This window comes from Triturus cristatus, chromosome 11 (genome assembly GCF_964204655.1).
Source record: "Triturus cristatus chromosome 11, aTriCri1.1, whole genome shotgun sequence".
Classification (NCBI taxonomy): domain Eukaryota; kingdom Metazoa; phylum Chordata; class Amphibia; order Caudata; family Salamandridae; genus Triturus; species Triturus cristatus.
The window spans coordinates 25,112,289-25,124,035 of NC_140594.1; the positions used below are offsets into that span (position 1 = coordinate 25,112,289).

Below are 11,747 nucleotides of genomic sequence, written 5' to 3' on the forward strand. Positions count from 1 at the left end.
CACAACACCAAATACATAATGGAAGGTATATCGGGCAAATACACGTACATGTGTTTTGCTGAATATGGTTGCACCGGATGTAAATTTAGAACCTGTGGCAAGAAATTGAAAAAAAATCGATGTGTTTTTGAAACAAGAAGATTTTGCGAGTAAAATTAAGTGAATTGATCAAATTTATGCCACAGAAAATAGTAGGAGGCCTTTTTCCGGACGACAATGGCAAAAATGTGTAAGGCGCGCCTGGTTCTGTTGGTTCAGAAGCTGCCCGGGAGGTCGCACAGCCCAACGGGGCTTAGGCAGCAAATCATCTCCTTGAAGGTTTTCCTCAGCGCCTGGCTGCAGAGCGCATAGATCAGGGGGTCGATGACCGAATTGCACATGATGAGGATGAGGTACACGTTGAAGTGCGACATGAAGCACACGCCGTAAGGATTATGTGGGCAGGAGATGTAGAAAATTAGGTGGAGGAAGAAAGGCGCCCAGCACACCATGAACACCCCAAGCAGGATGGTCAACGTGACGGCGCCCTTCATGTTGGCGCCCTGGCGAATGGTGCCGCTGCCGGGCAAGATGGCAATGCGTTTCATGTGCAGCCGGGCCAACATGAACATGTGCACGTAGAGGGACGTCATGAGCCCGAGCCTGGTGAAGAACATACCGATGAGGCATATGATGACCACTGCGCTGTCCGAGTAGATGATGAACAAGATGCCGGAGACGGTGCACGCAGCCGAGATGCAAGAGATGATGATGACCGCCCGCTTCACCATCACAATGTTATGATTCTGTAGCGCGTAGAAGATGGTGAAGTACCTGTCTACCGCTATGGAGAGCAAGCTGCAGATGGAATCAAGCACGTTGTCGATGTTGACGGTGAAGTTGGGTGACCCCGACTCGGTGTTGTTAAGAAGGATGATGACGATTGTCTTGGACCCGTTGGACACACTCACGAGCATGTCCGCCACGGCTAGGCTGCAGATAAAAAAGTACATAGGCGAGTGAAGGTTCTTGTTCCTGGTGATCGCGATGATCACAGGGATATTTTCCAGCACGCTCACTATGCCCAGGATCACAAACACTTCAGAGGACACGAAAAGTTGCTTGTAGCACCCTTTGGAATAGAGACTCTTTCCGGCTGACTCGTTAGCACCCCCAACATGCGTCCCGTGACTGTGATTCCTGAAGTGAAGAGACGGGGGCATGCCGTCATGCAGAGAGGAGTTCATATTTTATCCAGTTGTAATCCCGTCAGGTGAGTGCGGTTTCGTGCTGTCGTGGCTATACCGGAGCTCTCGTGGCCAAAAGATGAAAACAGCTAAGGTAGCCATCCAAATGATAGAATTCGCATTTAAAACAAGAATTGGCCGCGCGGCACGCGAAAGTGAAAGTGATCGCGATCAAAGACGGATGGCGGCTGCGTGCGTGCACGCTCGCGTGAACGCAAGCACTAGGCCACCAAAAGCCTGTGGCAGCCCTTTGAAAACTGACACACTAAAAGTCTCGCCAGACCAGCGCATGCGCTGGGTCAGGCGAGACCTAAAAAGAAGGCAGTGAAGTCATGATTCTAGTGCCAGGCTCGATCCACCACCTACTGGCCGGGCACCCCAGCTTTACTGCTGTGATGTACCGCACAATGGCGGGGGCTCCCTGCAGGGTGCGTTGAGGGACCCCTGTGGTCCGTATACCTCACAGATATTCACTGACCTTGGGCTGAAAGGGGCCCCACGGAAGGGCAAGGGGGCCCCACGGAAGGGCAAGGGGGCCCCAGGGAAAGGCAAGGGGGGCCCTGAACAGTTGGCCCCAGCTTTACTGGGTACAGCATAACCCAAGCTGTTGGTGGAACAGCCCTAGTAATGGTGCACACAAGCTTCCTACCACCCCTGAGCTGGTGGCCTGCGCACCACGGACACTACTTGGGATTCCCTAACACAATTAAAGTGATCTCACAAGGGGATATGGTATGCTTGTTACTTTAAAAATTTGCCCATAATGTTGCACTGCTGACTTTAGCATAGTAAGGACGACCCCTTGACTATTTTGGGGAAACCTGCACTTGTTGCAGGACAGGAGTTACAATAGTTATCACCCACAAAAACTGCAGCCCTGATGGTGCAACTTGAGTCAAAAAACTCAAGTCCGCGTTACGTTGACCCAAGTGTCACACTTCTCGGACATAGGAGACATTGTGTTGGCCATGAGTAAGTACATTCTGCTAAGCCTGGCTTGTGCTGGCGCACAGCGTCTTACGTCGTACGTCAGACGTGTGCCCAGGCAGGTGTAGTGTCGTGGCCCAGTCTCGGAGGGAAGGGAGTGAGTCATTTGGAAGGGAGGTGTTTCAAGTTGCCACCTGTTGGTAAAGATTACGGTTGTCTTGTCCGGATGTGACATCCAGAGTAAATAAAGGATCCCGCCTTTTTACAGGGCGCGAGTTACCTCCTGTTACCACTTCCGCTGCATGCGTGCTTGTGCCCCTCCACGCTACAATGGTAACGAGGGCAGTTTCTGCATCGTTGTGGTGAAGCCTGCTTTGACAGCCACCTCAGGGGAAACGGCCTTTACAACTCAGGCTTAAGCACGCGTGCCGTTTCCCCTTAGGTTGAACAACGCTTGCCTTAACCACGCACATGTATGGTTAAGGCAGTCAGCGTTCTCACTGTCTAAGCAAGCGGGAAGAGAAAACAGAAGGATCGCTGCAGGAAGGACCGGGGCGTGGCGAGGTAAGTTGGGCTGGGACTGGGGTTGGGGCTGGTGTAGGAAGTTGGTGGGAGGTTTTAGGGGAGGAGGCTAATTTTAGGACTCAAGGCAGGGGGCTAGGATAGGGTTAGGGTTTTGGGCAGTGGGCCAAGAGTTAGGGCTCAGGGGGGAGAAAGGGGCAGTTTTCAGGGCAGGGGGTGAATCTATAGGGCTCAGGGCAGTGGGGGTCGGGGTAGTTTATTTAATGGGGCAGGGTTTTAGGTCTCGGGGCAGTGGAAGGGGTTGTTTTAAGGACAGCACGAGGGTACGTTTTAAAGCTCAGGGCAGGGGGACTGGGGTCATGGTAGTTTTGGGTATGGGGTAGGGTTTTAGGCCACAGGGCGGAGGCACAGGAAGGGGTAGTTTTAAGGGCGGGGTAGGTTTTAGGCCTCAGGGTGGGGGTGAGGTAGGAAATTAGGGCTTAGAACGGGGCCAGGGTAGTGGTAATCTTTACCATGCATATCCCTTTACAAATCATGCCTTTACCACACAATTATGTGGTAATAGCATGCATGGTAAAGGATTGTGTGGTTTACACTCATTCGTGGTTAGGATGGCATTGTAGAGGCAAGCGGGGTTCAGCCATGCGTGCCTCTGTCATACAACCCTCCCCAGTGCTCGCTTGGTTAAATAAGGGCACACATTACAAAATTGGTGTGGTTCTGGGCAAAGACCCTGTGCGGTCTTTACCCATTTATTTGTAGACTCTGACCGGGTGCGGTGCGTCACACCCAGGTGGGGGTTAAGTCAAAGTACCGGGTGGCTCACTGCATTCCTTCCCCACTTTACTCTGGTTCTCGCAGCTGGGTTCTACATACAAAGTCATTGAGTCTTTGGCTTAGCTGGGGCGTAGATTCTAGCGCTGGCTCGAGGAACTGCTGGTTGCTTCATCTTGGCTCGTGTCAGTTTGGGGGCTTGTCATGCAGCTCTCATTTTGGTCACTGTGCCCAGTCTGGTCATTCTCTGGTCATTCTCTGGTCACTGGCTAACAACCCATCCCCCTTTGGTTATATCCCCTTCTTCTTAGGCCTCATCATTCTTCCTGCCTCCTTCCAGGGCATCCACCTTCTTGAACCATGACATATTTTGGGTCACCATTTCCTGGGCTTCCTGCTCAATCTGGGCATATTTTGCTTCCGCAAAGGGTGCCCATCGCCCCGGGTCAACTTCTTGTTTCACCATTGTTCCCCACCCCACTGGGATGGCATTGACAATTAGCTCCGTTATTTGCTTGGGGTCAAAGGAGGCCATTGTGGTGTTGCTAAGGGGCACCGACTTGACATTCTGGAATGCATCTTTTTCTCTAGGGTCTCAGGACCATCTGGTAGGTTGAGAATGAACATGCCGCAGTATGGGGGCCATCCCTAGCAACCTGCAAAATTTGGTGGCATTACATGGGCCTGGGACATGCTGGATCGCTGGTGATTTCCGTGGGTCAACCTGGATGCTGTCTTTGTAACAACTTATCCAAACAAGCATTTGCAATGCAATAGGTCTCGCATTTACGCAAGACCTATTGCATTCCAAATGGTAGGCATCACGGACAACGGGAGGGATGGTGGGCGGTGTGGAGGGGAGAAGGCACGGACAACGGGCAGGCGGGGGGGAGAAGGCACATACAACAGGATGGCTGGCGGGGGGGGGATGGCATGGACAACCAGAGGGTGGGCGGGGTGCGGGGCGAGAAGGCACGGATAACGGGTGGGCTGGGGGAGAAGGCACGGACAACGGGAGGGCGGGTGAGGAGGTGCGAAAAGGCACAGACAAAAGGTGGGCGGGGGCAAGAAGGCAGGGACAACGGGAGGGAGGGCGGGTGGAAGAAGGCACCGAAGCATGTCGAGCCTTCAGTAGGAGAACCTCATTAAAGAAAATAGTGCTCACAGTCTAAATAACATGTACCGTGTAACAACCGAAGTACAGGGGCCAGTCGCCATGGAAAGTGACAAATGAAGAGGAGGTGGTACAAAGGAGGGACTAATAAGCATATTGATGAATCAGGAGCCAGCATTTAGGATGGGTAATGACACACACCAATGGCAAATATGGGCGGAGAGTGAGCGGGGCTTCTATATCTTACTCCTCTACAATAAGTCTCGCAGCACATGGGCGCTGGCTCTAGGCTCGACCTAAAAATGTGATGCTCTGCTCAAAGAAGGAGCACTTCTCCCATGGGAGCATGAGGCCATAGTCACACAGCCTCTTCAGCGTGGTCCTTATCCGTTGGTGGTGTTCCTCAGCTGTGGCAGAGTAGATCATGATGGCATCACTGATGTTCATCACTCTCTGGAAACCTGAGAGCACTTCCTGGTGGCATTTTGGAAGACTTCAGCTGGTGAAGATATCCCATAGCTCAAAAGCTTGTACCTCCTCAGGCCAAGATGTATGGAAACAGTGTTGATGTACCTGTTGCTCTCCTCCATCTGCAGCTGGTGGTATCCCACATTGAGGTAAAGTTTAAAATGCCACCGGGCTCCATTGAGATCCGCAACTATGTCATCTATCATGGTAGGGGGTGATCTGTTTTTCCCTTTTGATGGCTTTATTCGGTAGCAATGCACAGGCGTATTTTGCCCGGCTGCTTAGATTTTCCAGCAAAAACCATGGGAGACACCCCTGGGGTGGACCTGGAGACCTTCTCAATGACACGCAACCTTCCTAATTTTTCCCACTACTGCTCGACTAGAAGCCTCAGGTGAAAGGGAAAACGCTGGTGTCACAGCGCTACAGGCTTGACTGTCTTGTCTATATGGAGCTGTAGCGGGGGAGCCCAAAGGAATCCTGGCCCCTGGAAGAGGCTGGGAAATTGGCTCAATAGTTCCCAGACTTGGAAAGTTTGAACCTTCATGGCGAATGATACCAGCCCCAGGTCCTCTACTGTATGACACCCAATAAGTGTTTCAGCTTCGGCTTCAATAATGGGGAATTTTTCAGGAGTATCCTTATCATTGGATCATTTATGTACACATATAATTCCTTTCAACAACAGGGGTTTCTGCCCTCTATATGTGTAGAGCTTGATTGTCGATGACAAAAAGAACTCTGTGTTTATTGAGGCACATCACATTGATGAATAAGTGCTTTGACAGATGTACCTGCCACCTACACTTCACACGTGGGTGGTGGTCTCCTGTGTCTTTTGAGGTGTTCTGTGAACGATACAAGGAAGACCACTTCCTCTTCAGAGGGTATTTAATCTCCAGGCAACATGCCATGTGAAGCTGGGCTCTGGCTTTCTGCGTCAGTCAGTGAGAGCTGTCGAACAGCTTTTGCCATCGTCGACCTTCCTCGTGCTCCACGGCCCCTCGACCCTCTCCTGCACACTTTGGCAAAATGGTTGAGTTTGCCACAGTTAGAGCATGTCTCACCTTGAGCAGGGCAATTTTCCAATGGATTGTCCTCTCTCCTGCAGTTTCTGCATCCTGTGGCTGCAGGTGCTGGTGCTGCTAGTCTGGGGTGGGTGAGCTTCGGTCTAGTGGATACTGCATCTAGGGTTTCTGTTTTCACCACAGGTGACTTGCCGTGCTGTGGCTATGGGTCTAGGCTCTGTCCATTTCTGTGGCCCGTACTGCTGACAGGTCAAGAGATCTCGCCAGGATGAGAAAGTCGTCGAGACTGATGTTTGACTGTCTCAAGATCAGACCACTGAGCATCTTGGACCAACAGCCTTGGATGATCTATGAACGGATCTCGTTTGGCTGGTCATCAGCGGTGCTAACCATCTGGCGAAGGTGGGCATAAAAGTTGGCGATCGATTCCCCTTTCCGCTGGTGCGCTTGGCATAGTTTAAAATGCTCATAATCTGGGTTCAGCTGGGGGTCGAAGTGGACATAGAGGGCCCTCACTGCAACACATGATCGTCATCCACACCCATGTTGGGGCGGTGTTGAAACAGCTAATAGAGCTCCTTCCCTGCAGAGGGAAGAAGCAAAGAGAACTCGTCAGCCCCATCAGGCTCTAAAGTAATTGTTCGGCTGACCTACTCACGTTTTCCATCTGGGGGTTGCAGTAGCAGGGTCTGCCAGGTCACGGAAAGGATGTATTGTATTGTATTGTAATTGCATTTGTATAGCATTTACTACACTTGATGAGGCATCGAAGCGCTTTTTTCGGCGAGTAGCACGCTACTCTGGGACCCATAACGCTTAGTGCTGAATTAGTATAGTGAAACATGCAAGTAAATATTAAATGGTGGATAGGTTAGTCAGTTATTTGGATTCGGAAGGATAGCAGAAGGATATAAGAGGAAAAAAGGTTTGTATTTATATAGCGCTTGTTACCCCTGATGGGGTGTCGAAGCACGCTACTCTGCAAACCCATAAAGGATTAGTGGTGAATTAGTATGGTGAAATATAAAAGTAATTTGAGTGGTGGATATTAGTCAGTTATTTGGAGTGAAAAGAATAGCGGAGGGATAGAAGGGGGAGAAAGGTTTGCATTCATATAGCACCTGTTACCCCTGATGGGTGTTAAAGCGCTTTTCTGGCGAGTCGCACGCTACTCCGGAACCCATAAAGGATTAGTGTTGCAAATTAGTATAGTGAAATATGAAGTAATTTGGGTGGTGGATATGTTATTTAGTTCTTTGGACTGAGAAGGGTAGGTGGCGGGATAGAGGAGGGAAAGAGGTTTGTATTTATATAGCGCTTGCTACCCCTGATGTAGTACAGCCACTGTGTTATGTTGCAGATGGGCTGCAGCGACGGGTGGCACTTGTGTGTGGCATTGGCGTGGTCTGCCATGGCGCCAGAGGCACTGAACCAACCCAGTTGCAGAGGAAGCAGTAGGAGTACCTCTAAATCTGGCTGAGGAACTTGTCAGGTGACACTGCACCTGGAACTCTTCAGGAGACACTGCAGGGTCCAATGCTAGAGGGCCACCAGTGTGTGTGGTAGAGATGGACCCACCAAGTAGAGACGCCCAGTGGCATCATAGTCTCCCTTCTTCTCGCCCATTTGGAGCAGCATTTTGCCGACCGACCAGATGTGCAGGAGCACCAGGGTGGGCCACCAGTGAAGGGGAATGCTACCCCCACGGGTGTGGGCTGTCCGACGGCAAGTCCAGATGCCGCCGTGGACTGCCTGGAAAGACAGAGCTTCAGCACAACACAGGTGCAAATAGGCGTCAAGTCAGTGGGGCCGCAAGAGTGGAGCATCGCTGAGTGGCCACAGATATCAGGCAGGAACAAGGCGGTAGCAAGCGGTGGGTGCGTCCTTATCACCAGTGTGGTGAAACCTGTTTGAAGGCCTCCACACTCCACAGTGGTCACTTGGTGAAATAAGAGCACATGGGATAACAGTGGTGTAGTTTTGGGTAAAGGCCCTGAGCAGTCTTTTCCCTTTTATATATAGCCTCTGGCCTCAAGAAAATGTGGTGCATCACATCTGGGTTGGGGCATAGTGGTAAGATGGCTCACTACACATCTGAGCAAGTCCCGCCGGCTCCGAAGTTGTGCTACTGGGCTTCCTCCGTTTGCTGCAGCTGCGAGCTCTGTATGGTGCCAGAGCCCCATGCCGAACCGCTGAGATCCACGCAGCCTCCCACCTCACCCAATGGCATGCCTGCTGCCAGATAAGGGAGCTGTGTACCGAGTAGGGCTGTGTCCCACACGGGGAAAGCAGAGCTTGATTTTCCCCTGAAGAGGTGCAGTGAGGATGTGAGACCTCCTGAGGGCACTGGAAACCACGTGTTTTTTTGGACTCCTTCCTGGCAAGTGTGGCTCCATTTGGCTGCACAGTGCCCTGTCCTTGGCGCCTGCTCTATGACCTGCTTGGCCTCACTCTGGACAGCCACAGTTTATGCCCAGACCACAGTCGTGCTACTTCATCCAGGCAGCCACGTGCTCCCAGCCCATGCCCTCCTGTAACTGGAATAGGCCATCCTGACAATTTCATGTCCGGTTCACGACCAGAATCACTTACAATGATCAGAAGTCTGACACCACAGTGTGCGTTGACATGTGGGCACCAGCATGCAACTGAGTTGCTGGACCAACAAAGGAACTTCGGCTCATGCAGTTCTCTCTCGAGCGCATACCAGCCAGTTGGATGAAGTCCTGGCAGACTTCCAAGACATATCTGAAGGCATAGGGTGTCTGAAAGATAGAACAGTGGCCCTCCACATCAACCAGTCAGTCCAACCCACCGCTTTAAGACATCATCGAGTAGCCTTTCACCTAATGCCCAAAGTAGGAGCTGAGCTGAGAAAGCTGAAAAAAACAAACAACATCAAACAGGTAGAGGGGACAATGCCCTGTGTGTCCTCCATTATCACTACACGTAAATCCATACAGACGGGAGAGGTGAAAATATGTGTGGACATGGGGCTGCCAAATGTAGCAATGAGGAGACAAAGGCATATCACCCGACGGTCGACAACATTCATCAGCGAGCTGAGTGGAGTGCAGTGGTTTGCAAAGATGGACCTTCACTCAGGTTACCATCAGGTCCTGCTGTACCTCGCTTCACAATACATAGCAACATTTGCGATGCACACAGACCTCCATCAGTAATCGAGGCTCAACTTCAGGATATCAGGCAAAGTTAAAGCATTCCAGAACATGACACGAGAAGTATTAGCCGACCACCCAGAGGTGATAAATGTAAGGGTGGTATTCTTATAAATGCTAAGTTGATAGAGTAACATACTTCCCTACTAAAAAGAATACTACAGAGGCTCCGTGACAATGGACTGATGCTCCACCTGGTGGCCCACTGACCTTGGACCCACCCCCATGCCTTGTTCACAAGTGAGAAACCTCTGAATCTTCATAGACAAGAAACTGAACATGACTGCCCAAGTCAGTGCAGTTGGCTTTGCCTGCTTCGACACACTAAGGATGCTGAAGAACAGTTTCAAGTGCTGTCAGACACCACCAGAAAAACCATCACCCAAGCCCTCCTCACCAGCAGACTGGACTATGGAAACACCGTGTATGCTGGGATTACCAACCAGCGCACAAGAAGATTGCAGACCATCCAAAATGCAGCAGCCAGATTAGTCCTCAACATCCCACACCGAGTTCACATCACACCACACCTTAAGGAATGCCACTGGCACCTGATACACAAGCATGCACACGTTAATCTCCTCACCCACACCTAGAAAGCTCTCCAGAAGACTGGCCTTGCCTACCTGAACAGCCGCCTTCACTTCCAGCAACCTTCCAGACACCTCCACTTTGCCAGTCTACCACTAGCACACACCCCGCACATAGACCAAAGCAGAGCCAAGGGCCGCGCCTTCTTGTACCTGGCCCCTAAAGCCACGGCTGACCTCCCACCAGGGTCAGACTGGGAACCGAAACCGGCCCTGGCAAACTGCTCGTCGGGCCCCCTGGGGGGGAGAGGTGCTGAAGCCAATAAGTTTGCTAGGGCCGGTTTCAGCTGATTTTGTTACATGGGGCCGATATTGCCGGCCCTCAGTAACAAAAATGGCCCCCCAGGAGCCCAAAACCGGCCCCACCCTGGCAGCCGACCAGGGAAATGCCCGGTGCCTGCTACGGCCAGTCCGGCCCTTTCTCCCACAATGCATCAGAGCCTCCTCCTTTTTATTGACTTTCACAAGAAGCTGCAGACCTAGCCTTTTGAATAAGCCCCCAGGATTGGCCTCACAAGCCTGCTACAGAGCACCTGGATACCCTCACGGGTGATTAGAGCGCTATAAAGACACCAATATTATAATATTATAACATAACATAACTTTGGCATGGGAGCTGCAGAGCAGTAAACTTACATATTGTAGACTGATAAGGGCTCTTCAGCGTTTTATGTAGTGGACAAAAAAACAATATTTGTAATCTGGACAGGAACGCTGCTCACCATATATAACCCTCTGTAAGCAGCAATTGAGGCCCCTCTGTTATGTAGATCACGTAAACTATTTTCAATAATAAGTCGTAACCATCTGAGCTATGAAATATTAATGTGCCAGCTGTTTGCCACTAATTATTTCATACTTTATTATAGCGCGCATGAGTTAGCCAGCACAGGGTGCGAAGAGCTGATGGATAGACTCCTCAGACATGGTAACATTATGTACAATGCTTGTCTGCAGCTAACCTCTAGGGGCGCAGCTTGGTCTGTGAGATGCGGGGTCTGTGAATCTCAAGCTTCCCAACTAAAAAAGCAGTGAGCTGCAGGGTGAAGGGATGAGGTGACCAAGGTGCAGGATTTACTATTCCCAGGAGGAGCAGGGCCTCTAGGTGGGTCTCTAGGGCTGACTTAGCGTTCGGTGGTCAGGTACTCCGCTGCCACATTGACAGGATACCGCCCACCAATCTCAAGGTTTGCTCACCCTATTTGGAGCCGGGCAGGATGCAAGCTTTACGCTGATGGAGTCAAATTTACTCTGTTGCAGCAAAACTTCATCTGATGGTCCAGCAGAGAAGGGGCGGTTGAAGTGAAGGCATCTGACCATTTGCCCTGTTTGAACTGGATGGTCAGATTGCTTTATTTTATTGTCCTTCACGCCAGGTGTATCATGGCAGTGAGGGACAGTGAGAAAAGAAAAATTACCCCTCCTCCATGATAGAAAACTCCCATGGTCTGGGAGGTCATTACTTGTTTTTTTAGTTTTCAAAAAGAATTTCCCTCTTTGGGAGCTTGTTTTTGAAAAATAAAGGACTTTGGGAAGGTTTGATGGCCAGCCGTCATGTTTCATAGACTCTTCCGTCAAACTTTTCCATCATTGACAGGAACCGCCATGACGGCTATTTCTGCAAACGTGTAGAGATGTCTGCGGGGTTGGCAGACATCTCTAAATTTGGAGGGATGAATAAAGGCAATGAAGTCCTCCGCCACTCTGTCTGCCTTTACTCCGTCTGTTAAGTCAGACCCTCCTGCCCAGAGTGGCACACTGGGTGGAAAACAAGGGTCTACAATTCTACCCTGAGGGATCGCCAATGGTTAGACTATTTGAAAGCATTTGTCCCATCACCTTTTCGGTGCCTGATTGCCAGTAGTATAGCCTGAGACTGGCTCCGCATTCTAAGACTACTAATGCCAATGTTTGTGAAT

At 50.8% G+C, this 11,747-nt stretch overlaps 1 protein-coding gene across 1 annotated transcript; it reads right to left on the reverse strand.

The window, feature by feature from the left end:
• Nucleotides 1-254: 254 nt before the first annotated feature.
• On the reverse strand, nt 255-1,226 carry LOC146783174 (melanocortin receptor 4-like). Its single transcript, XM_085636392.1, has one exon. The coding sequence runs from the start codon at nt 1,224-1,226 to the stop codon at nt 255-257; it is 972 nt and encodes a 323-aa protein (XP_085492518.1).
• Between the last annotated feature and the right edge of the window lie 10,521 nt (nt 1,227-11,747).